The sequence below is a fragment of the Diorhabda carinulata genome, chromosome 10 (assembly GCF_026250575.1).
Source record: "Diorhabda carinulata isolate Delta chromosome 10, icDioCari1.1, whole genome shotgun sequence".
In the NCBI taxonomy this organism is placed as follows: Eukaryota; Metazoa; Arthropoda; class Insecta; order Coleoptera; family Chrysomelidae; genus Diorhabda; species Diorhabda carinulata.
In genome coordinates this window covers 11,309,287-11,336,844 of record NC_079469.1, presented here as the reverse complement: position 1 = coordinate 11,336,844, position 27,558 = coordinate 11,309,287, and the positions used below count along the sequence as shown (strand labels likewise).

The 27,558-nt window shown below is 31.9% G+C and overlaps 2 protein-coding genes across 3 annotated transcripts in view; one reads left to right on the top strand and one right to left on the bottom strand.

Annotated features, from left to right (window-relative positions):
• LOC130898674 (proton-coupled folate transporter-like) overlaps nt 1-7,150 on the bottom strand; it is a 37,732-nt gene extending 30,582 nt beyond the window's left edge. The window contains exon 1 of the mRNA XM_057808122.1: nt 6,929-7,150. The gene's annotated coding sequence lies outside the window, so the exon portion shown is untranslated. The remainder of the gene's footprint in view (nt 1-6,928) is intronic.
• A 4,362-nt stretch (nt 7,151-11,512) lies between these two features.
• LOC130898673 (dynein regulatory complex subunit 2) lies at nt 11,513-27,421 on the top strand. Of its 2 annotated transcripts, none has more exons than XM_057808120.1 (6): nt 11,513-11,655; nt 18,617-18,905; nt 20,141-20,448; nt 21,960-22,164; nt 22,443-22,699; nt 27,157-27,421. In XM_057808120.1, exons 2-6 carry the CDS (start codon nt 18,672-18,674, stop codon nt 27,377-27,379), a joined length of 1,227 nt encoding a protein of 408 aa, XP_057664103.1. In that variant the 5' UTR covers nt 11,513-11,655; nt 18,617-18,671; the 3' UTR covers nt 27,380-27,421. The 2 variants fall into 2 exon arrangements, with proteins under 2 accessions (XP_057664103.1, XP_057664102.1); XM_057808119.1 differs by lacking the exon at nt 11,513-11,655 and adding an exon at nt 15,504-15,818.
• The last annotated feature ends 137 nt before the right edge of the window (nt 27,422-27,558 follow it).

Sequence of the window (27,558 nt, the reverse complement as noted above, 5' to 3'; positions counted from 1 at the left end):
TAGCGATTACTCGTTATAAAAATCATATATACCGTTAACTAATGGGAAACATAGTTTCAATCTCGAAAAACTAGTTTTTAAAAATCTTCATTTTTTGCATCAAGCTCGTAGGGTTATTAGGGAAGTATCAGGTTAATGACGATTTTATTATAACCGACTTGGTTTTACTTCTAATAGAGTCGACTTTGAAAATAGACTTATCCAAATATTGTCGAATTCGATATTATTCTTAACTTCAAATTTCTTTTAAAGTGGTGTCAGTTAATTTTTTTTACTTGATAAAATGTGAGGGTTAACTATAAGCTAATTAGAGACGATTCTAATATTTGTTTACATAAACTCCGTTTACTTTCAGTCCACATTTTCAATTTCAAATGCTTTATTGAAAATCGCGCCAGAGTAGAGATTGAATGAGACTGAATATAGAATGTATCCTTGTTCGCCTCCTCTGCTAATATCCTATTCTTTTACATTCTCGATACCTTGAGTTGTGATATTGAACCTTCCCAAAGGCCTTTTTGTAATTAAAAAAGCAGAGGAAGATATCATTCTGTACCTCTCGGCAGTTCTGGACCAGTACACGGATATTGAATAGAGCTCCTCTTGTCTCCATTCCACTCCTCAATCCGAATCTCTGATGTTAGTTTCACATTTTGTGTATATTCGATTACGTTAGATATTCAAAAAGATTTTTAATGCGTGACTTATTAGACTAATTAGTCGGTATTCACTGCATTTATTTATATTGTTTTTCTTGGGTAGTGGAATGAAAGTTGATTTTCTCGAGTCTAAAGGAAATTTGCCCTCGCTGTAATTCTATTAAATATATCTTCTAGAACTTAAATAAAGATTATCGTCATTAATTAAATCAATAATTTCTGACAGTGGTTCATCAGAACCTACTGCTTCTCTATTTATTGATAGTGTCGCTGTTTTACGAGTTTCTTCTTTTGTTATTGGTGAGACAGTCAGTGTTTTTCTCTCATGATGGATGAATTTGTCTTCCCGAAAAATATCCGCAATATAGAATTCGCAATCCTTCGGTTTCTGTTCTGCTTCAACCACTATTTCGTTGTTTTTATTAATAAACATTGGAGCAGTTTTGGTTCTATACATTCCAGCTATCTCCCTTATTTCTTTATGCTATCCATAAGTATCATGCATCTGTTGGAGCTAATTTCAGACTGAACTTTTGCGTTTAATATTATTTACATCCAAATTTTTATATCTTTGTCTTTTGTCCATAAGTTGAAGTATCTCTTCAGTCATCCATATTTTTTTAGCTGTGTTTTCCTATGTCCTATAATATCCTGTCTCCAGAGCAGTACACCTGTGGGCGTATGTAATGGAAGACAAGTATCTCTGGCAGCTACAGCCATCCTACATTCTAGACTTTTTGAAAGGAGGGGAATTCTTAGATCAGCTAGATCATTTACTTCAGTGTCTACGAGAATATCTGCTTAAGTTTTGATATAATGTAACACTGATATGGATGTGTCAAGCCACCGTGATTCGCTGATCGTTCGAAGTCAATAGTGGTCGCACTTCGTTATAAGATGAATTTCGTGAGGGTCATCCAAAATCGACTATTGACTGAAGCATACTTGGGCCTCAGTTCCAGTCGTATACATTCAATATGACATGAATATTTGGATTTGCATAAAAATTTAAAAGTTAACAATCGACTGTATGGGTCTTCCAAGACGAGTCAAATCCAACAGAAGTTGTTTGCGCATGAAGAACTTCGACGGAAATGGTCGCCCGTTCTTTTTGGAATATCCGGATATGTCGCCACCACTCCACTAGAGCAATAAAGAGCTGTCGATTCTGAGCGATACACCAGCATATGTTTGTCAGATGTGTTCCAAAAAATCAGGGAAACCAGTCACAGAAGATGAACGCGAGTCCCTCACATTTCAGTTCAAACAAAAATTTGTTTGGACAGACAAAATATCGAATTGATCAGTCGTACAGTCTTTGATTGGCACCCAATGATTTCTTCTTATTCGCGCAGATTGTACATTAAATGTGAGTTCAACATTTTTCTACACCTGAAGAAGCGGTTGAAGCGTTCAAATCACATGTTTCGGAGGTACCTCAATCGAAATGGTAATAATGCTCCTACATTTGGTTCACACGTATGCAAAAATATATTTATCTCAATGGAAATATTTCGAAAAAAAATTGAGCCCTGGTATTTTGTGCCCTGGGATTCTTGCAATCGCTCGTTGATTTCTCGATCTAATTCCGATCTCATTGGAAATTAGAGAATAATTATTGTAACATGAAAATAAGTAGAAGTAATCTGTGAGAAAATATCAAGAAAACCAGACTTGGTGTTGAGACCAACACCATTTGCCCTATATGTAGAAGAACGAATTAGAGTTGGCCCCAACGGTTTTATGTGATTTGCATGGTCGTTTGACTTGTCGACAATACATTTGATATTCAATTTTATTGAATTTCGGGTGTTAAAACATTAATCATTCTTCATAATCGCTTCGTGTTGGATCAAAGAATCAGAATAATAGAATTTAAATTAAGTGTGAGGTACTCTACTAAAACCAACTAATGAAATAGTAAACATTGTATCCAAAGTGAGAATATTTCTTTTTAATAAGAAAATTGAACAGAATTGAAATTTAATATGAAATTTATTGTATCATATTTTTGCTTTTAATTATAAACTGTTGAAATTGTATGATATACCAAAGCGCAATCAATCATCGCAATCTTAATAATAATTATTATATGTTTGATTATCAACAAAGGAATTAGTAAAATGCTTATGTAGTATTCATATTCAAAGCGGTTATAAGTCGTTGCCATATAAATTTTGAGCAGTATACTTTTAAGTCTACTAAAATATACAATACCTTTGGTTATTAATAAGATCTACAGCCATTCCGAAATATAACTCTTGAATATAACAATATAAATCTCGATATATAAATCATTATCAATAATAGTAAAAAATAAAAAATGGTACTTAAAGCGAGACAAAATGGATATTTATTGTACTTTGAGAAATAAATGATGCACACTAATGTCGTCAACCTGGTAACTTAAACTTTAAACAAGGTCGTTACACATGTAGGTCCATAAAATTGGAAAAATTTATATAACGTAGAATGGAAGAGAAAGAAAAAAATGGGGCATTGCATTGAATCATTAATGTACATGAATTTAGTGCCATTACATTCGTTTCCTTCACCCAAATTTCAAATATTCCTAGAAAAAACTAAGCAAAAAGTAAACTGAGACGTTTATGGAGATGCAATGCAAATCTGTATAAAGTAAATTAAAATATATATATACAAAAACTTATACAGAGTGTGCCGAGATTTGATGGAAAAAATTCGGGAGTGAGTAGATGATGTGAGAATAATGCTGTGACATGAAAAAAATTTCTCATACGATCTCATACGAGTTATGGGTCTTTAAAGTTGCAAAATCAGAACTTGTATTTAATTGTATCTTCTAAATCATACATTTTGAATTTTTAAAGAATGATTACGTATGTTCATTTCATGTATTTGACAGGATAAATAATTCTACATGCCTCATGGTTTACAATCCGTAAATTTTACATATAATATAATAATATAATATCCTTATTGGATGCGTGATTCTCACGCCCAATATCCCGAAAATCTGAAAGGGCTGGAATTATAAGCGACAAAATAATTGGTCCTTTTTTCTTTATACCCAAGTTGGCTCTGATATTTCCAAATCCAAGTAACTATTTTCAATTACATTCAAAAAAACTTTATTATTAGAAATTTTCAGACAACCCTACCTCACTATGCGTGTGTGGTCAGGCAATACCTAAACAACGTGTTTCCCAGAAGATGGATTGGATGACGTAGTATTATCGAATGGCCTCCGCGATCACCCGACATGAGTCCTTTAGACTATTTCCTGTGGGGTCACTCACAAAACATCGTTTATAAAACAAAACTTGCCAGTATTCAGGAATCAAAAGATAGAATGATGAAGATGAATTGAGTAGTTAGGGATGTTGCAAAATGTTTTGCAAAGTTTTAAAAATCGCATAGCTTGTTGTATTGAAGTAAATGGACAACATTTTGAGCATCTGCTGTAACGCCTTCACTGTCTATTTTCTGATATTCGTAATTTTCCTACTTTACAAATATGGATCTACTTCTAACATTACAAATTACAAAGAAATTTGAAGATTCTTCTCCAATAGTTGTAGATTCTCTGCGCCATGATTTGGATAAATATTTTACTGCACCAGTTTCGTTTAACTTACTAGACCTTGTTACGAGATTTGTATTAGCACATAAATCATTAAAGAATATTCAAATTAAACGAGTTCATTCAATCGTAGCCATCTAAACAATATTTATTGTAACTTTGGTAGAGATACTGTAAATGTAGCTATAACTCCGAAATTATGGCATTTAGATATAGAAAACACAAAATATATAGGATGATCCATTCGAAATGACAAAGTATATAAAGCCTGAACTGGCAAAAAGTCTTATCAAGTACATAGATTTTCATGTTGATTTTTATGGATATATTATTATGCGATTATTATAATTTTGGATAACTATGTACTATGTTTAAGTAAATAATATATTGTATGAAATATTTGTTGGAATGAAATAATGGTGTTTCTAATAATATAACAAAATTTTGCAATAAAAATATCTAGTAGTCGTGGATAAAGTATATTATCCACCAGTGTACAATGTAGGTTATTATTTTTGAAGTTTTCTGCCACTAGTCGAGTGGCATAAATCATTATTATTATTATTATTTATATATATAAATACATCTAAGTGTTCTTGATTTTAAGTCTCTTCTGTTTTAAAATTAGGTTTTTTTCGATAATTTTTAAAACACAGATAAATTTTGACGTTTCGACTTTTGTTTATCAGTCTTTGTCAAAATATTTTGAGGAATTTTTCTACTCAGATGCAAAAAAGATGTTGTACCTACAATTCTGAATTTAAAATTATCCCATATAAAATTTACAAATGCCTGCAGCATGAATATCAAAATCACGTTGAATCTAGATTAATTTTCCAAGTCATAAAACTGTCTATTACCGAATCAACTACTCTAATAAGAAAATTTGAAAATGATTTAAAAAACATAACAGTTGAAATAAATGAGGTAATTCCTATTAATATTTTCCAAAAATTTGAAGAAAAATCTCGAGAAAAAACTGAATCACTTTTTAATAAATGCAAAGAAGAAAAATATTGAGAAAATTGATAAACTAATATTGAGACAACAATGAGAATACAAATGGGATAAAATCAAAATGAATCGCGAATTTAACTGATCCCAGATGAAGTCGATGAAGTTTTATCTGGTGACAAACAATTACCTGTGGCATATATCTTATGTAATATTGAATACAACACCAGTCATCTAAATAACAAAATTAAATATAAAATAAGATCTGATACTTGTAATATTATCACTAATTTTAAAAATAAATTGCAAAACAAACAACAACAAAACAATATCAAACCTCGAAATATAACTAAAACCAAAGAATTCGTAAATAAAAATAGAAATCTCAAAATTTTGGAACCAGATAAATCTAATAAACTGTTATCATAAAATCAGAAGATTATAATAATAAAATGATTTAACGATAAGACAACTTACAAAAAAAAAGAAATTAAAAAAATTTATATAATTATTAACTGACATATTGACATATTGAAAAAAAAGAATGTGCGAATGTATGTAAGAATGTACGAGTATGGAATAATGATGATTGAATATCTTTTTTTTTCTTCGAATTCACTCCAATCAAACCAATCACATTTTTTCGATTATGATTAACATTTAATAGTTACAGTCAATAATCGTGTCCATCAAACTCTAAATTGCAATTAATTAATCATCATCGACTTCTCAATTGCTCATTTTTGATTGCTTGTCAGATAAAATTTTTGCCGAACTATGTTTTACTCACTCTCACAAATTTCTAACAATGATTGATCGTTCTTTTCATAATTTACATCGAAATATGTTTTTTCTCCCTCAAATACATTCTTGTTGTATTAATATTTTCCTTTGTTACAACTGAGTTTTAATATTGATAGCTCGATATAAGCAAACACTAGAAGATTGAGGACAGTCGCATAACGCATAAAGAACAGAAAGATTGTGTTTCATACGTGTGTGAGAGCTGTTGTGTGACCCATGCCCACAGTTATTTAAACGTGTGGTCATTTCTTAGTATCGGAAGGTCTAGCTTACTTTCAAAATATTGCTTAATTATTTTCAGATGCGCGTTTGTTTTCTCTCAAATATTGTGCCACTTATTTTCAAATATTTGTTTTAATTATTTGTTATTTTCGATTTGTGGCGAATGGTACTTCGATTGGGTATGACGGTAAAAAGTAGTTTTCATAGGTACGCTTTTATTTTGCACCGAACAAGTTTTTTTGGAATTTTATCACCGAACTATGTAATCACGAACATATTGATGTAACAATGTTTTCAAACTGGGCATGAAGACTTTTTTTTAAATATTAACACTCAACTAAAATGAAAATTATCTATGTGGACATATCAGTCTGTCACAGTAGACTCCGGATTCATAACAAAATTTTTTTTCAGTTTTTCAATAAAGCTCTGTACGGACTATGAACTATGTGGATATATATCGAATTGATTAATTTGTCGAAACGTCAATTTTTTACCAATCTTTTAAAATTATCGAAGAAAGCATTAATATATCAAAAGGTCCAAGAAATTGAAGAAATTTACATGTGGGTGTGTGTATGTCGTTGTCTTTTCTATTTCTATATTTCTAGCTTAACATCACTAAATAATTTAGATAATATAAGCTTAAGCTCCAAAATTTACAATTTACTTTCAAAGTAAATGTTTGAGTACAAATTTATTATTTTAATAGAATTATGCCACCTACCTTACCAAACAATAATAATAATAAACTTGAAAACTGTACACACAAAATCACTAATTTTCATACGTGTTTGAAAATTTCTAATTCAAACTGCTCGCAGATATGGAACCGATATTTTAAATCAAATATGAAAATTGTCAAGACTCCGGTAAGAGAATGTACTGTTTAGTAAATAAACACCCCCACCAGTAACATAGATTCATCATACGTCATCGAATGCCCCCCAAACAGTCTCTCCGAAGTCCCCAAACGGTACACCTGTGCAGGTAAACTTCGATAACAATGAACTTATGTAATTATTGATTAGATCAATTGCGAATTGATTGTTAACAATTTTGTGACATTGATCTATGAATAAATTGTTAATTAAGTGGATATTTTGGTCAAAAAGGTTTCGAACAATTACATAATTTTTTATCTTTTCAACCATTCTACCAAAGTTGAGTGATACTTCAGTATAAAGTAAAGGAAAATAATTTTTCATACAATTGTTCGTTTAAATAAACAAGGAACTTTGTAACAGATAAAAACTTTTAGAATTGATAGAATCAGATGCCCAAAACTGAAAAATGGAAACTCCAATTAAGCTGATCAACCAAAACCACTATATGATATTTACGGGCACTTTCAAATCATTAGACGATGTCTAATTTGATTTCAAACCGATCATTTTTTCATACAATGTAAATTCATTAGCAAAACTACAAGTACTTAATCATATTAAAGAATCTCTTTAACAGACTCCCTTAGCCCACTCCTAACTATCCGACAACTCTATATCACAAATCCAATTGCCCTAGAGGTCGAAGCAGAAATAGCATAATCAAAAAATGAAGATGCCATCGTCAAAATTAAGTTTGTACCATCAAATTCCGGTATAAAAGGAAATGAGAAAATCAGCATCCAAAAACTAGGACTCTATCCAGTAGACAAAGTATTTTTTTTAACATGAAATGTAAACTACTGCAATTGAAACCATAAATATTTCTGACTTTTGTCTTTTTGTCACCAATAGCCAATAGCAGGTGAAGCGAACGAGGAAGGAAAAAATTATATAAAAAGTAAAAAATCACATAGAACATAAAGTAATGGATAATAACAATTATAAACGGATAAAAGTAAATAGAATCAGATAAAACAAAGTAGGCACAAATTGAAACATAGAAATAGAGAAGACTAAATAGAAGTAAGCAGAAACTGATGAAACATAGAGATACAGATAAAACATGAAGAGATAGATAGAAACGATTAAAGAGATATAAATGAATCTAAATACAAATAGAAGTCGATAAACCTTTAGAAAAAGGAAAAAATAAATGGAGAGAAGCAGACAACTGAAAATATATGAAGGCAGATAAGAAATGCTGAAAACGCGTAGAAAAAGATAATAATGGATACAAACATAAAAATAGACTTAGAAATAGATACAGAAATTGGTATAAATAGATAGCTGCTGAAGTCTTTGAATAACGTGTTCATTGTTATAGTGTTTATACATTGTTTTCAGTATTGTATCTGAACCGAACTGTAACTCCAGAAGACTTTATTCCTTATTCAAGACCACTTGTTCTAATTCCAATATCTTACGAAAAATGGTTCTTAACAAATTAGACATATGTCTCATTATCCTGAGTGAAACTTGAGAAAGGAAAGTATCATTTACTTTGGGACAATAATCGCAGATTCTGAGAAACTAGATGAGAAATTAAGAATCTACAAGGAGTTGTGAAAGAAAGACAATCAAGCTGCATGGATGACATTTGTACAAGAAGCAGAATTTTGGAAACGAATATACAGGGAAATAATAGAAAAAAAATGTACATGTTAAGAAGCACGTGGAAAAGGTATTCATTAACATTAAGCTAGATAGACGTACGAGGTGTACAAGAACTAATGAAGAAAATGTGTCTACATATTGTAAGATATTAAATGTTTTTTAAAAATAGTCTTCATTTTGAAGATTGAACTTACTCGATAAAACAAAAAAGTTACCATCTTTAAATTTGTTAAAGATTTATCTTGAATATTATGCAATTCGAAAAGTTATGCATAATTCAAGTTAACCGTGAAGTTGTTATTATGTATGACCCTGTAAAAATATTATTATACCTTGTTCCCCTTATTCAATGAAGTTTTGCGTATGAAACGCATTCGTTGCAAGGTCCAAACATCCTTTGTAGAAAAGACGAACGAACAAATAAATCAGTGTAACGTTATGTTCATTTTTTATTGTTTTTCAATATAGTATACTACTCTCAAGAACTGATACTACGGTAGGCAGTTATTATGTTGCAATAAATGTGTAATGTTGAGATAATATTAATGTTTCCTAACGTTCCGTTTATGTAGTAAGAGGTAATTTCATGATTAATTATCAATTACAGATAATGCTGGAATAAAATCGATAATAAACAAGCACTTAATGAAATTTTATGGAGTACAGAAGTAGGCAAACAAAGAAAAATGAGAAAATATGATACCATAATCAAAAGCACGTTAATATATGGATCAGAGACGTGGAGATTGGAAAAATAAATGAAAATTAAAGTAGCAGCTACAGAAATCAAAGCAATGAGAAGGGTATCTAGGCCATCAAGATTGGAAAGAAACTGGTATGGTACGGACAAGTTCCCAGAATTACAGAAACAAGATACCAAAGAAAGTATGAGATGGATACCATCAGTAAGCCGAAAAAGAGGAAGGCCAAGGAAAACAGGGATGGAAGGAACAAAATGATCAATAAACAAGCTAGAATTTTCAGGCATATTTGTTCTTAAAGATATCATGTAGTTGCACCAATATCTGTATGCTGAGATGACATCCAAAGCACATACAAGAAGTATATATGGAAACAGTTATTTCACGCAGGATTAAGAATGTTTTGGGAAACGTTACTATACTTATGGAATTAGTATGATGAACATTTACATACAAAATCCTTCATTCACATTATAAAACTTCATAGTTATATTTTGAATAAAAAAGATTCACGTTAGAGGAAACATTGAATCGAAAAAGATTATTGTTCAACGAAAAAAACAACCTCAACATCCTGTATACTTATTCCACAGCAATATTTTATTAGGGTATAATTTGTTAATTGTGTTGATTGAAACTAATATCATTGATGATATTTTTATAGCTCTCTTTGCATATTAAATTAGTTACCTTCAAATTTCAACCTTAAACTTTTTTTAGAATATATTAAAGATGAAATATTCGTATAATAAAACTGATTTTTTTTCTAAGAGCCGAGATGCATCTAGTTCATGACATGGGAAGAATTGTCTGAGATTCACTCTTCGATCATTTGAAGTATCTTCAAGTGACATATATTTTCATCAAACCTATCCATATATTATTATTAATTATTCGACTCGGAGTCGTTTCCTCCATAAATAATTGTCCTTATGTGGCGAAGAAGTTTTTTAGGTTAACAAATACAATTAAACACCTGTTGATTGTATTTATAAAGTGTTTAAATGGTTATATGATTATATGAATCGACCAATGCTGCTCAAGTAGATACTGACTCGGCATAAAGTGCCAATCTAATATCATCAATACTCGTATAGCCAAAAAGTGTCAATAATAAAAGATAACAAAACAGATTCTAGCATATCTTTATAATTTGTGTTTATGTGGCACTAGCATTTGAATACGCCACACCAGACCATTATAATACACACTGGTCACACTACAATCAAAGGAGGAATATTTAGTACCGTAAACTTTCAATAACTTTATTGAGGAATTCCATTTTCAACCATTCTGCCAAATTCATGTTATGAGGGCATTAAGTTGATTCACCTCAAAGTATTATTCATCTGACACACTTCGGTGTTTCTGCAAGTAAGCAGTGATTCTTGAACATATTTTGTTTATTCATTTTCAAAACTTTTTGTATAAATGCGTTCACACCCAACCTATTCTGATCCTATAGCAGAAAATCGCTCAATAGCATATTTACTCATATCTACACATATTTTACAATTTTGGAAAAATCCACACAAACTTTCTCTCACTTATGTAGAAACTGTATCTGCATACTTTGTTCCAATATTTTTTCAACATATTGATTTTTTAGGAAACAAAACTCTACAAGTGGTAGTAGGTAGTAGTGAAAGGAAAATCCAAAACGAAAATTTAATATTTTGGTTTTTAATTTATCTGATAATCAGATCTAGTGGAACGTTTTTTAAACCCCAGTTGATCTGATTGTTCTCCTCTATTCTACCATAAAATATATTTTTTTTTCTTCTCTTATCAGCCTTATCTCACCAACTAACGTACTACGTATAACAAACAAAGGATTTATTGTGGTTGTGTAAGAGTAAGTTACGAGTCATCCTACATCAAATAACTCAAATGTATATTACGTTATAGAAGGAAATTCCAAATTTTTGAAATTCTTTACTTGAAATTATTCTTATTTACCTGACATGTCATTCCTGCTACAGCTTTAGCTTGTGTCTGCCTCATGGTTTCCAAATCCCACTCACTTAATTCACTACAATTCTACACCCGTCGTAATAATAACAATAGTATGAAATGAGGAGTCGTTAACTATTCAAATTGGCCTTACACTCACTTGTTGTTGGTCAGTGTGTACACTAAGATTGAGTTTCATGGTCCTGTGAATTGAAATGTTGAAATTGAAAGTTTAGTGGATAATTGACAATAATTTTTGTTCATCTAAGGAAAATTAATCGCTGCTTATCTTTCATTAAGTAGGTAATTTTTTATTGTTCCTTTTCTTCATTCATCAAGACATTATTACTTAAAAATTGATGGTCATTATTAAAAGTGAACCTAACAATTTCATCCTTTTTCCGCTAAGTAGATAATCGTATTATTGTCTGGGGAAGTTAGGAAACCATCATCAACATTTCTCCATAAGTAATATTATATTCCTATTTGATAACATATCTACCCACAATATTTTTTTTTAATAAATTCCATGTTAGCACAGTCGAAAATATAATTTTTATGCTAATAATTCTTTCATTTTTGCTCGTAAAAAAATTGTGGATGTCAAATTTGTAAGAAACTGTAACATTATAAAAGAAAATTCCAAACAAAAAATTTGAAATCCTAAATGTAACTAAAATTGTTAAACAATTCAAGAATTTGTTTATTTATGCGATAACTTTAATATAAATATATAGAGAGTGTTTCTGATAAAGTACTCGCTCTTTTTATACATATTTAGTACGGCAATGACAATAAAAAATTAATTAACAAATTGGATTCAATTCAATCAGTATGTAACAAAACTTCGACTTAGTTTTTTAAGGTTCTAATAATAGTATTAACAATTTTTTTTTCAATTGTACGGATTCTGAAAACCTAGCTTCTACTACTATCATACGTTTTATGTATAAATGCCCTATTTTGATAATAAAAGAGGCGAATTTGGAGTAACATCAAATTTCAAAATGCATTTCAATATTCATATAATCATAAAACCGGGTTAAATATTTTTTTTCTACGTCAGTTATAACATTTTCACGTTTTTTTTTTTCATTCATTTGCATTCATAAAGAATGTAATCGTTCAAAAAGCGTGAAAAAAAGTACCGTAGCGGTTCATTTTTACACGCTTTTGCGTGAAAAAAGTGCCGTAATTTGTTATTTTTTAACGCAATTTCTTTCTCATATCAATTCGTTCTCCGATAAATTGTCACACTTTTATTTTTTGATATTTGTTCAAGAAAATCCAATTTGTGTCTGATTAAAAGGAGTGTAGTATTATTATTAGTGATGGAGAGTAATAGTGAAAAAGTTTAAGCTGCTCATCAGAAGATGTTGTTGAATCCCTTATGGTAAATAACGACGTAGACATCAGTAAATACTCGAAACTCATTGCATATTTGAAAAATAAATCAGTTGGCTTTATACCCAAAAAATCTAAAACATTTGCATAAGAAATTAAGAGATATGACACAAAAAATTTCAATGTAGGTTTAGATATTATTTGTAACATCTTTCAGATTGCTTCAATATTCGGAATCGCAGGAGCTCTGGAAGAAATTATATAAAATGAAGTGTAACGATATTAATAATACCGGAAATGTTTTAATTATCACAGTACTTGATATAAAAAAGAACATGTTCAACGTCGATTTACTGTTATTGCTGAAATATCTGGCAAAAGATTAATCTTGGTAAACATTTATGAAAAATATAACAACCAACGACCCACAAAAGTCAAAATAGATCATTTCTTTTTGCGGTATAGAAATGGAAAATGCAAAACTCAAGCTGTAGGTATCAATATCTTTTCAAAAATTTCCTCGCTTATCGCAACATATTTGAATTCACATAATTCAAAAAACTGCACTGGGCATTTCGACGTTCTTCGGAGTCTCCATTAGTGGATTCTGATGGTGTTATAATTCAACTAAAGAAGCACGGTGGATGGAAATCCAACACAGTTGCGGAGGGTTGCGTAGACGACTCATTTAAAAACAAAATGGATTCCGCAGTGAAAATTTTAATTTTTAATTAGTTCGACTTCAAGCAACATTGTAAAGGTTCACCATGTTACCAACAATCCAATAAGTACTAATAAAACTATAGACGATGTTATATCTTTGAACGTGTTAAATGTTGCAAATTCAAGTACCAATAGTAATGTGACTTCTTCTTCTTCAGTTTAAATTAATAATGTTCACAGTTGTACTTTCAATATTACTATTACAAAATAAAAATTGATGATAGTTTTGTTGAAATTTTGTTTATATATGAACGTAGAAAAATTTTTCTATGAAACTCTTAAGTGAAGTAACTTTTTTTCACTCACTTTTTACATAAATAACTATTATTCACAACCATATATGTAATGCTGCCATTACGAATGTCATCATATTACACACCTCTACTTACCGCCCTCATTTACCGCCCTCTAAAACATTTTGATCGTTAAAATTTTTCTTATCTGTATATAGATGAATATTTTTTATATTTAAAAATATAACACATTGACAAATATTATAATACCTATTTAATGGCAAACGATAAAAACCAACAATGAACTAAAATACAACAAACTACTTATTGAAATTTGAATTATTATAAGCGTTTATAGAAATATTTAGGCCAGTACCAGCGTTGGCGTCTCCAACAGTTATCTCTTTGGTCGACAAATTACTTTGCTGTTGAATAACAGCATATTGGTAGTTATGGATTTATTCTCCATTGGGCCTTCTGCCACAGTACTAGATTTTCATCCTCCCAACCTTTTTAATTAGAATACATTTGCACAGCTGTTCGCAATTGCCTTGCCTGTAAAGCCTCTCGAGTTCTTTAGATTCAAAAAAGTAGCAATTTTTGGGGAAAAATTAGCTATTGTATTGTGCCCAATTGGTTGATTTCTTACTATTCCTTTTCTAAGCTGAACCGAAAATCTATCGATTTTTATGTTTTTTCTTCAAATTCGTATAGCCTCTAATGATCTTCACCCATACTGGATCAGTAATGATCTACTTGTATGTGTTTTGGAATCTGGATTTTCAATGTAGATATGCAACCTAAATCGATAGGAAACATATAATATCATAATAACTGTGCACTTGTATAAGCTCAAACACGTTTTATATTACCTTTATCGGTATAAATTCAATTGGTGCTGTGTTTAAAAAATCCTCTATAATTTTCCTGGAAAATACGTTCGATTTCTTTGGCCTGAAGCCCACATTTTTTCGTTTTAGGAAGACCAACAGTTTCCCATGTTTAGAAATATCAGTTTTTTCTTCAATTTGTAGTATCGTTAGACTCATACTGTAGATTGCCCACAAAGTGGTGTCTGTTTTGTTCTCCAAAATATGCTAAGACTAAATTTTCGGAACTGGTATTTTTCACCTTTTTTTCTTGGCACCATTTCCTATATAATTCAATAGCTTTCAGGTAGCGATACTTACTGTTTTCTGGCACCAACCCATGTGCTGTTGGGTCAGCAGCTTGTCGTATTTCTGGAGGGGTATAATCCATCAATACATCATCGGAGGACATTTTTCTCAATTTATTATTCTCGAACTTAATATCCATCCGTCTCTATCTAACATTTATTTATATTGGTGACAGTTGTTTACCACATAGCGACACTAACAATATAGGTACCTGCTTGCATATTCTGAGAAAAATGGTAATTTTTTATTAAATGTAATATTTTAGATATGTTCAGAACGAAGCAAAGATATTCAATTTTGATCGAAATATGATGACTGTGAATAAAATAGTGTAGAAAAGTTTCATTCCTGTCTCGGGATCATAGCTAACCAAAACGCGGAGCGTCTTGGTTAACTATATCTAATCTCTCGACAGTAATCAAATCCTTCCCACCTCGGTGTGTAATATACTATAACACGCTTTCACGCATATAATCACATTTAACATTGTTGGCTGTCACTGGCGCTTTAGTGGCGATTGAAGAAAAAAACGATCATTATGTTTCAATCTGAATGCTGTTTTAATGATGTGTCACGCATAGTATTTACAAATGAGGTCCGGTAGAAGCGGATATAAAATAATTGACAAATGACAGATGTCTGTATTGTAATAAAGCATCTCCCGAAACGTTTGAAAATTTTCATAAAATCTGCCATATATAGGAGAGGACACTTTTCTATGATCCACTCTGTAGATACGTTACCTTGTGATAAATCATTAAAACTTCATATTGACAGAAGTTTATTAGCGATTGATACATTTTATACCCATTCAATTTCTGGCGAGTGATATACATTTTATCGTTATATAATTACAATGGGTCCAAAAATTAGAATTCAACTTTCTCCTGAAGAAAAAGCTGCGTTGAAAGCAGCAAAAAGAATAGAGAAGAAGCGCCTTAAACTAGAGAAAAAGAAACAAGAGCAAAGGAATGTTTTACTAAGGTTAGTTATTTCAAATTGGCATAAAAAACGATTATCTGAACTAGAAGTTCGTGTGTATTAGAGAGTATCACATATATGACGAATTTTCCGTTATGCTGGTACATGATGTTTTTGATAAGCAATTGCCATCATTTTGTTTGTATGGTCACATTTGATACCTCGGTCTAAGCTAAAAGAATATATTGAGAATAATATAACTGCAACAATAAGACTATGACTGATGTCATTTATCTTAAGTAATTTAAATCCCAACCAAAATCTTATAATATGATTTATTATGGGAGGATTGAGCTACAAAGAGGAAGTTGAAAGTACTGTCGCCCTAACAAGTTTTTATTATCAATAAATAAGTAGTAGATTTCTAACTTTCCATTAAATAGCATTCATTCTATATTTTTCTTATTTTTTAATGCTCTACTTATTCACAGAAACGGTAGAAAAACGTTCTTTGATATATTGAAAGTTATGGGTCACGTGCAAAAAGGCACAAATGTATTGGTAGAAACTTCTTAAAAAAGAGAGCCGCCTCTCTTTGAAACGATGCGATGTTATAAAAGGTTCTTTTACGCATTACAATATCACTCTTTTACCGAAGACTCATCTTCAAATGTGATCATATCTAATTCTCCAAGACGTAAATGCGAAACCTTTGATCTTATTTGAAAAGTCTGCTTTTTTAGCTTCTTATTCAATCTTCAAAACAGATTTTAATTTAAGTTCACATAATAAATATCTTACAAAGATGGCTGTAATATCCTTGTGGGCATTTGGTATCGAATCTAATCTCTAAACAAATACAATACAAACTACTGATAAATTAAGTTTTTTATGTAGCAAAGAAATATACATTATAGTAATAGTTTCGAAGCGGAATGCGATAAGTATTCAAAAGCTATAATGTTTTTTTTTGGAAAAGTGACTTTCCAGAGATTGACGTGTGTTGATTGAACAGTTTTTACATGGAAAAGCAATTGAAAAAACTCTCTTCTTTGCCATGTGAAAAAGCAAGCACGGGAAGGTTGAAGTGTTCGGGAAAAACGTTGGAAGGTGATTCCCCAGACTTGCACTTCTCCAACAAAGTTCCGATAACATGACGTTTTGAACGTTTGCTGGCGAACTCGGTGCTCATGGGCCATGTCTGTCCTGGATTTTGCAAATACTACTCTAGAGAGGATGGTATCTGACATTTCAGATGAAGCCCTGTCGTGTATGTGATAAAATACTCAGGTCAACGACTTTTTTCTATGGTCTAGGCGCTCCGAATTTCTGAACACACCTATAAGACGAATTACTCTTGTCTACATTGAGTCGAACATCATCAGGGTATGGTTAGGAGCCGAGCACCAAACGCGTTAGCATTACTCCAAAGATTAATCTAAGCCTTGTAGAGATTGATGTGGAGTATACAGCTTCTTGGTTGCAAGTTTTGGGAAGATGCCTTAGCTATTTGGTCCAAAGGAATATGCCAGATAATATAGCTCCCAATCTATTTATATCTATATATTATATTTCATGTCCATACAGAACCAAATCAGAAGCCAAAGTGCCAGTCTTCTTTGTGGAAACAGCAGCCTAAGTCTTTGCTGCGTTAAGCTCAATCAGATTACTTCTACCCCATTTCAGAATGTACTCAAGATCGGTATTGATGCGATAATGATCTGTTGTTGTCTACAAGTTGGGTGTTAGCTGAGTTTATTTCGGAGGCTGATTTAAACAACGAAACCAGTTTGTTATTGTTGTCGAAGCTATAAATCGGATTGGCCACTGTGACGAATAGATCGTTGATTTAGAGCAGAAAAAGGATGTGTAACCGGGGAACACCGGCACTTCATAAGGGTATCTTACCTAGCTTAATTTGCTATATATGTTGCCCTTCCACTCTCGAACAAGAGCCTCCGATGTACCCAAAGAGATTGCCCGTGATTCCCGCATTTTCTATGGCTTCTCTAGTGATTGGACTAAAAAATCAGACAATAGTTGTTGAGAACTGTCTTTTTTCTTTCTTTTTGTATGAGTTAAATTCGAGCAAGCTTCAAATGTTAGAGGACTTGTTAGCTCAGCTATGCACTATCGAGGCTAGTGGCTGTATTGATGTCCAAACCTTTGAAAAGGTTTGCAGCATCTCGGTGTCGAAAGTCTATTTCTTGCATCGACAAACCAACCCTAGGCTAGTGATTTTACCTACGAGTGAAGAGTTGAGTTAGTAGAAAATAAACGACCTAACAATTCTGCTTCCTCGTTTGCGGTCCCCTGGATTGACCAATCTTTCCTAATCTATGGTAGAATTTTGACTTATGACTATTTCTGCTACAAACCTGAGGGGCCTTGATGTCTTTAGGCAATTAAGAAGTTTGTTTTCCATTTGGTACTAGTTTTTGGCCGCCATTTGCCATAAACAGTATTTGTATTTTTGCATTAGTACAATTCCTATCAATGTTATTTGTGAATTCCTTGAGGTGTGAGGTATATAGGCTTGCATACCTACCAATGTTGATTCTAAAATCCCGTTTGCAAAAACTGAAGAATCCTTGAGACTATAGCAGACATTATTCATATGAAGCATAAAGAGAAAATCTTTTATATACTTCAATTAGGTGGATCTCTGATACCAGACAGAATGTGGTATAGATGGATCTTACTGGAAAGAGTACCAAATTTTTCTTGAATCATATCAATTAGTCTGGTATATCAAATTATGAGAAACAATTGAGTGAAACAATATTGTTAGCCTAAAGCCTAGAAACCTCATATTTATTTCTTTCTAATCTAAAAATAATAACAACAAAATGTTTTCACAGAGAGCTCAAATTTAGTGACGTTACCATTGGTAGACACGAAAAAGAATGGAGACAAATGTTAATGGACATTGCCCTCCCTCATATGAGAGACGAATTAGAATTTGCCTGGCATAACTTCGAACTAGTCATAGATAATAAAGATTTCACAATTTCCTTGTTGTTGGAAGAAATAAAAGATTCCGAAGAGCAGTATTCCATGAATTGTAAAAATCATATCGAGCACATTGATAAACTATTGGATATGTTTAAAGAAAGAATGGAAGAACTCAAACGTGATTATGACAACGAGGTAAGATTTACGAGGCTATTAAATAACGAGACTGCGCACCTAGAGGGCGCCCTAGACGGGTGGGGTAAAAAACGAGTAGTGCGTTGGGTATCTAGATATCTTGTCTATGCACGTCCCAAAACATGATTCCGTCACTATTATAGTATTTGTGCAGTAGCGGTTTGAACAAACGTGTTTTTTTTTCGTACCGAAAACCAGGAGTAACATATCAATCTTAAATTTCTCGTTAAATTGATAAAAACTCGAAGGGCCCAGTGACAACTGTAGATGACCATCACCCAGGTTGCCCTGTGACAGTTTCAACTCCGGAAACAATGACCAAAATCAACCAAATTGTGTGTGCAGATCGTCGAATGAGCATCCGGATGATTGCCGAGGCTGTAAACGCCGTTAAAGAAATGGTTTGAAAAATTTTACACGAGGAATTACACATGACAAGTCTGTGTAGTATCTTTCTGATCTGAGTCCTTGCTGCTCATATTCTAATGTGATCGAATTCATTTATTCAACTTGACTTCACATAATTAAATTAACGTGTATAAAAGACTGCAATACACAGAAAGTGGAAAATTGTCGTTTTATGTCTAGAACAATAAAAACAAGATAGCTACAAGGAGGGAGTTGATGACATTGCATCCTCATTGTCTCCCTCAAAATTACAAAAGAATAAACGTTGCGTCTTACGGTTTGAAAAGTTACTTTAGGATGACTCCAGTGAAGCCGTCCCAACGTTAACAAGAAAATTTAACGTACAGTTAATCATACAATTGCAAGGACGTCACTATATGACAAACTGCGCGTGATATATTTATTTTTAGTCGAATTAGAGATCTTCACGATCTCAGCCGGTGTTAGCCTGCAGGGATTCAAGACTTTTCACCTTGATTTATCAACATAGGAAACAATATAGTTCATATCGTTTCCTATTCCTTCATATTAAATAATGGTGACAATTTTTTTAATACTGTTTATACTATGCCAATATACTTAAGATTTTTTATGGATATTTAGTGGTATAGTGCTATACTGCGTGATTTCGGAAATTTTTGTGATAAGTTTATATACTATTCGTATTTCATATTTTTATTCAAAAATTTTGGAAGTGTATAATTCTCAATAAAAGATATACAGACCGAAATATGCAACTTGTCGGTAAAAATTTTCATTGCTGAGAATCCACCTAATTAATTATGTTCGGCAGATTTTTTTCTATTTCTATGACCCGTATTTTGCAGATTAGTAATTTGGAAAAGAAAACCGAAGAAGAAGTAGGAGAATTAACGCAGACATTAACGGATGATGAGAATTATGTGAAAACCATTTTGTACATATTGGAAATGGCTAGAAAGGAACAAAAGGCGAATATCCGAGCAGAATATTTCAGCAAAATAGAAGAAGAAGAGACTAAAAATGTACAGTTGATCCAAAGGCTCCGAGGAATTTTGGAAGCCGTACATTTTGGTATAGAAAAAGACATTGATGAATTTCTTTCGAAATATAACAACGCAATCAAAGAGAGGAAGAAGGGATACGAAAAACTGAAGTAAAAATAAAATTTAATTTTCTATATTGTAATCAAAAATTCGATATAAAAATTTAATTTGAGGAATGATGCTTGAAATAGGCTTGAACCAATGAATTTAGAAATTTTTTGATTTTTATTTATTTATGTTGATGTTTCGCTCCTGACTATAAGCATTATCAAATGACTTATATACAAAAATGATTAAAAAATGTCATGATATATACAGGATATTACAAAATAAGTTGATCCCGTATCTAGGATAAATAAAAAACTATAAAGAGTTGGGGTTTGCTCTGTAAAAAAATTGCTGCAACCACTGACAACATTGTATTGAAATTTTATACGAATATGTTTTTGAAGCTGATACATCCAATGAATTTATTTTTTTGTCTAACTCTTATAACTTTTTCAATATTAGATTTATTGAGTAAAATTTGGGATGAACTTGAACCTTATTTAGTTTGACACCAAAAAGGTACTTTTGATAAAACTGGATACTGTGTACCGTTTTCGGAATGTTTTGATTTGAAAATTATAAAGTAATAACCGATGCTGGTATATGATAAATATAATGATAAATGTATTAATTGAATTGTAAATCACCAGAGGAATTTCATAGCAATTTTTTTACATAAAAACTTCAATTCACTCTTAGGAACTTGTGATATTTATTTGCCATTTATCAATTCCATCTCTAAAGGATTCTGCCTGTCTTAACAAGCACCCCAACACAGCCGACATCGTCGTCGTTATCGTGATGCTCCTCTTCAAAGATGTTTCTTTAAATGAAGATACATGTAGTAATCACTGGTCGCTAAATCAGTACTGTACGCACGATAATCAAGTTGTACTCAACCAAATGCTCTAATCAGATTGGGTTTTATTAGCCGCATGATGAAAATTGATGAATTTACTCAACTTACCACGTTTTTTGATTTAAATATCACTTCTAAATTTGGTCACAATACGTCGTAGATTTTATTGTATATACCAATAACTTAACTTCCTCGACCGAATATCGCCATTCCATAAACTTTTGTTTTGAATCTGGTTTACGTAGGCTACACATACTTGGACATACTCCTATGACTATTTGTCTTCTAATCATTGCCTTGTTCGTTGTAACATGAAAGAAGAGTGAAAGAACTTGCGAAACCGTCGGTTTGTGTTCCTATAACGGTGTTTTTGATACACAACGTGATTACAATTTTCAAAAATTCAAATACTCCGTCAGAATTTTGAGACACTTAAGCTAAGTATCAAGAAAATGACGAATTGTTTTCTCTTCAAACCACTAATAATGACAAAAAGGTGGCCACTGTAAATCTCTTTTTCTTTTTTTATATTATTTCTCTTCATTTTTACGTTACTGAGAAAGTAGAAACTCTTTATTTTAGTATTAATTTGTATCTGCTAAGGCATCTCTGGCATAGTATTTTCATTTAGATGACAAAGTTCCAAATCGAACATTAGGAAAGATGATATTCTATTTTTTCGTGTTGAATCAACAGTAAAATTGTATTTTATAGACAGCAAGACGACGCCCTTCAAGAACTATTAGCTTTTCAACTGGATAAGATAAGGAAAATGCACGAATCTATAAAAACGCTTAGGCAAGAGTTGGCAGATTCTCAAAAAACCCTTGGTAGGAAGCTTAAAGATTTGGAAACCGAATTTCAGTTTTTTAACAATGCTTTCAACATTTTAAAAACACGATTGGTGAAAGATAGGGAAGTAAGTAAGCCAAACGTTTATTTTTCAATGATATAGGAAGATATAATTTGCCAATACAATTCTGCCAAGCTTGTTAACATTAATTCGAAACATTTTTTTTGAGATCAATGAACACATCAAGAAAAAAATTTCAGTTTAGAATCAATGATCTAATCGAATAAATAGGAAAAAACATTGGTAGTTGCATATTGTAAATAAACCAAACACATATATAATCGATGAAAAGTTCTCCGATGCTAAAGATCATTTCGAATGCAATTAAATCCGTCTATTTTCAGTTAGATGCAAAAAAGATGGAAATACTAACTGTTAATCACAATGAGACAGTACAAGCTCTTCAAAAAATTAAAGAAAAAGGAGAACATATACTGCACATAGCTGCGGTCTGTCGGAAATTGGAAACACAAGAAGAAAAAATTCGTCCTTTTCCTTCGAATTATTTGAAAGAAGATACAACTGGAATCGATCAACGGGTTGAATCAATAGAAATATTGGATCTTTTTTGGCAAAGAGTGGGTCAAGCTGAGGCATCACGGTAAATACCAAAATCTTAATTCCCAACATTTATTCATTCCTAACTACAAATGGAACGTTCAATAAATTAAATAAAAGGTGTTTCTAAAGTAATCTGAAGATTTTATGCTAGAAATTCGTCAAGCATTATTGTACATTTTGTCATTCAAATTGAATAGGAGACTGACATTTTTCCAACAAATTCTCTGCGCTTAAGAATATCTGTTCTTTAGTGATACTAGATTTTCAGAACTTTCCGAATAGTAGGTTCGGAGTATTCAAACTTTTTTCAATTTCTACAGAATTCTGTCAGTTCAACCAAACAGTAAAAACAAATGTCGGTGTGCCAAAAAAGTCGAATGTGTGCATATTTGGTCAATTAATAGGATGTATTGATATCTAGTTAGCCTAGAGTAGTTCCATGCTCAAAAAAATATTGCGTTACCATAGCAACGAACAATAACTTATTAGAAGTGTCAGTGTGAAGTTTGACGTCAAAAAAGTAAATTGTGAAAATCGAAAAATTGGAGTATCAAGCCATCATCAAGTACCTGTATTTAAAAGGGTTAAATGGGAAGCAAATTTACGAAGATATGCTCAATACCCTTGGTGATGAATGTCCTTCGAATGCGACCGTGAAAAATTGGACTTCAAGCTTCAAAAGTGGTGAATTTTCCGTTGAAGATGATTACCGATCGGGCAGTCCAGTTTCTGTGTCAGTCCCCGAAAATATCGATGCAGTTTATGACATGATTTTATCAGACCGTCGAATTGGGCTAAAACGGATATCTGAAGCACTGAATATTTCATAAGAACACGTTTATCATAAAGTTCACGTCAATTTGGATATGAGAAAAATTTGCTGCAAAATGGATCCCCAGATGTTTGAATGTTGACCAAAAGCTTGAAAGGGTAGAAGCATCGCGTTCGATCAGTGCTCGATTTGAAAACGATGTAGACTTCTTAAACCGAATTGTTGTTATGGATAAGACGTGGGTACATTTCAACGATCTAGAAACAAAGCAACAATCGATGGAAAGGCGACACTCTGGTTCTCCAAAACCTAAGAAGTTTCGCGTCTGCTGGAAAAGTTCTTGCTTCAGTTTTTTGGGATTGCCATGGAGTAATCATAATTGATTTTTTGGATAAGGGTAGAACAATAACTGGAAATTACTATTCGATATTACTGACCACTCTACGGGAAAAATTTAAAGAGAAAAGACGCGGAAAGCTATCCACAAGTGTTTCGTAGGATAACGCCCCTGCACACAAATCTCTTGTTGCTATGAAAAAAATTCGTGATTTAGGTTTTGAATTACTAGAACACCCCTTTTATTCACCAGATTTGGTTCCGTCCGACTATCATCTCTTTCCTCAACTGAAAAAAAGTTTGAAATGTCGGAAAAAAGTTTCTTCCTTGCTCGACCATCGTGTATCCGCAGATAAAAACGGAATTCATCGTTGAGGATTATATGATTCCATTACTAGTCTCACTGAATTCTCTTCTTGAATTAGAACAGTTTCAAAGTTTACTCATGCTCTGTTTATGCCTTTGTCGTAATCGTAATTACTCATCAACCATCCTTCCACGTCATTTAGACCAGTACTTTACGATTGCTCAGAAGTTGGTATATTTAAGAGCAAAAATCCTTTGTTGACCTGGATAATCCGTATTTGATTTTCGTTTGTATCATCTCAGTCCACTTCAACTACTCGTAGTTGTTGGTGTTTTGATTCTCTTTTAATGTCGTTGTATGTATTTTTCTAATTATTCGGGCTTATCATTTATTTCCTAGATGCCCAATTTCTTATCACTTAGTTGTATACTGCTTTTGTATGGTTTTTTTTTCATTCGATGTGAATCTCATTATTCGTAAAAGTTTTACGCTTTTGATAAAATACTCGATGTTGAGAACGACTATAAGTGTCGGTTCAGATTACAATCCTATTTGAAAACCGGACATATCGAGTAGGTAACCATTTATTCAATTATCTACTCCATTCTTGTGCATGTCTTCCTATGATAGGAACGCTTCCTTTTTGACTTCAGCCTTCAACCAACGTGCATGTGTTTAAAAAAAAATTAATATTGATTTACTTACCCTGATTATTTGAATTTAAGAATAGTTTACTGATTTCAAACTTCAAAGTAAAGTGAGTAGCTAAATGAGAAGAAAAGAAAGAAGTCCAAACAACAAATAAAAACTCATAAGCACGGCCGGCGTAAGCAACTACAGTCTTTTCCGTACGCCGTTTCTTACAATCAGCATTAATACAAATATAAAAAAAAGATATTGGAAAATGAAAGCAAATAGTCAAAGAGAAAGTTTGATATTCCATTTTTTGCTTGTTGCATAATATGAAATATACCTGATCTTTTTGTAAAATTTGAACGTTATTTGGCAAAAAGATTATTAAAGAGCTAGTCACGCGTGACAGTTACTCGACCACTCCTTGTTTATACAAAATAAAATTACTTTTTTCTTGAGTATTCACGTGGAAGAATGAAAATTATAACACTGCACACATATTTTTACCCAAGAAAGTAGCTTATTTCACACATTTACTAAAAAAAAGAAAACATACATGTATTGAAATGCTTCTTTTTCTTATGCTATATATGGTATCGAACGATAGAGGGAATAAGCAAAAACAATAAGTTAAAAGTATAAACAAACACACAAGCAGTCATTTTGTAAAATTGTAAGTATTGTGCTGGCGAAAAATGGATTATAGAGATTTTGCAAATACGCCTCCAGAAATAATATAAGATGATAAAAACACTTCTCTTAAATTATTGGCTGGGAAATCTAGAGTAAGAAATCTATGTGCTTATGATCAATTTACTAAATGGAGATAAATGAAACAAATGAAAAGTTCGTTTTCTAAGAATGTACTTCTGACCTATATGAATGAATTGTCATTAAAAGTGCAAAGTCCGATTTTGTGGACACAGTACTCAATGCTGAGGACTTCTTCATCTATTGAGCATAATGGTGATATTTCCAAGTACCTAAAATTAAAGGCATTCTTAGAAAGAAAAAGTGATGGCTATAAAACAAAAAAAGCCAAAGTCCTGACGCAGCAATAAATAAATAATTTCATAGAAACCGCTCTTGATGAATTACATTTATTTACAAAAGTAAGCAAGTTTAATATCTATTATTTCGTCCGAGTATTTTTTATTATTTTCGGTTATACTTAACCTTGGTGTATCAGGAGGATGCGAAAGCAGGACCTCACACAATTGACTATAAACGAAAGGATTTGGGTACAGCTGTTGTGATAGAAATAAATAACACAAAAAACCAGGTGTCTAGAAAATTCACAATTATTGGACAGTTTTATGATATATTTAAAAAATATTCCAATCTTAGGCCGCCAATCTTAGGTTTTTTCGCAATTATAAGAATGAAAAACACACCCAGCAAGTAGTGGGTATAAACAAAATAAGCAGAGTGCCAAAGATAGTGGCAAATTTCTTAAATCTTCCGAATCCAGAACAATATACTGTCCACACCTTTAGGCGTTCTTCTGCAACAATTTTGGTAGATGCAGAAGCAGATCTTGCTGCATTAAAACGCCACGGAGGAAGGAAATCCTCTACCGTGGCTGAGCAGTACATAGATGACTCTGCAACTATTAGATTAATGAATAAAATAATGGGTGCCGTTAGCAACGCAAGCAATTAAACAAAGACGCTGCAAATAGAAACATTGAACATAGTCTTGAACAAAATGCTGAATAACATACTGACACTTCACAACCCAAAAACAATGCAAGTACGTGTACTTCATCCATACAGCAGCAAGAGGCAATAAACACATATGTTTGTGATACCACCAATAATCCAACATTACATAATCCACTGCAAATTAGTAATTGTTATAATAACAAGTTTACCTTCAACTTTTATAACGTCTCAGAAAAAAAGTAAAACAAAATCATTAATAATTGTATAGTTCTTGTTAAATATCTAATATAGTTACAAAAAAATTATTGTTCCATTTGTTCTTTTCCTGTTCTTTAGTTATAAAATATTTCATGATCATTCTTTTCACTTTTGTCATCTCTACTATCACAAAATAAAAAATATTTTGTAGGATTCTTTAGCACACATGTTCATATACTTTTCAACACATGTGTGATATTGTTTAATTGACTTTCTTATTAAAAAATACGTCTTTTGAGGAATGTTTTAGGTGGTCGTAGGAAAAATAGTGTACAAAGCTCGTTGGAAAGTGTATTTCGCACTCGTTACGTTGCAGCGCTCACCACTACGCGGTTCGTGCAAAACAATAACTAGTGCGAAATGTAATATACTAATTCAGATAATGTAGTCTCATATTATGAAACAAATGGATCAGTTTTAATATTTTTACGTCGGAAATGAATGTACCTGAATGTATCTCAATTTCTTTGTAAAAATTTGTTCATTTGTTAATATTTTTCTTTTTTAAACAAATTTGAAATTTTCAGATACGCTCTTATTGAAGAACGAACATTTTTAAAAACTGAAAATAACATTTTACAAAGAAAGATACATGAATTTTGTCAATGTTTGCAATGTCCTGTTCCACAAACATTGGATAACGAAGAATTGAATTGGCCACCTTATATAGGACATATTTCTAAAAATGTTACTGAGGCTATTTCAGAGATGAAAAAGTATCAAGTGCATGATTATCCTTTCGGGAAATGAATTTTATTGTGAAATATTAATCGCAATAAAAATAGAAATATTTTTGTTGTTTTCATTTCATTTTAATCCTTCGATTAACGGGTTGAATACGTGGAAATATTGGATCTTTTTTGGCAAAAATTGAGTCAAGCTGAGGCATCTAGGTAAATACCGAAATCTTTTGCTCATAATATAGTAAC

Excerpts from the sequence above, each read along its gene's own strand:
- LOC130898673 (XM_057808119.1), top strand. The coding sequence starts at position 15,691 with ATGGGTCCAAAAATTAGAATTCAACTTTCTCCTGAAGAAAAAGCTGCG. Across the intron at positions 20,449-21,959 it reads AAGGGATACGAAAAACTGAA|ACAGCAAGACGACGCCCTTC; the intron begins GTAAAAATAAAA and ends TGTATTTTATAG. Across the intron at positions 22,700-27,156 it reads GGTCAAGCTGAGGCATCACG|ATACGCTCTTATTGAAGAAC; the intron begins GTAAATACCAAA and ends TGAAATTTTCAG.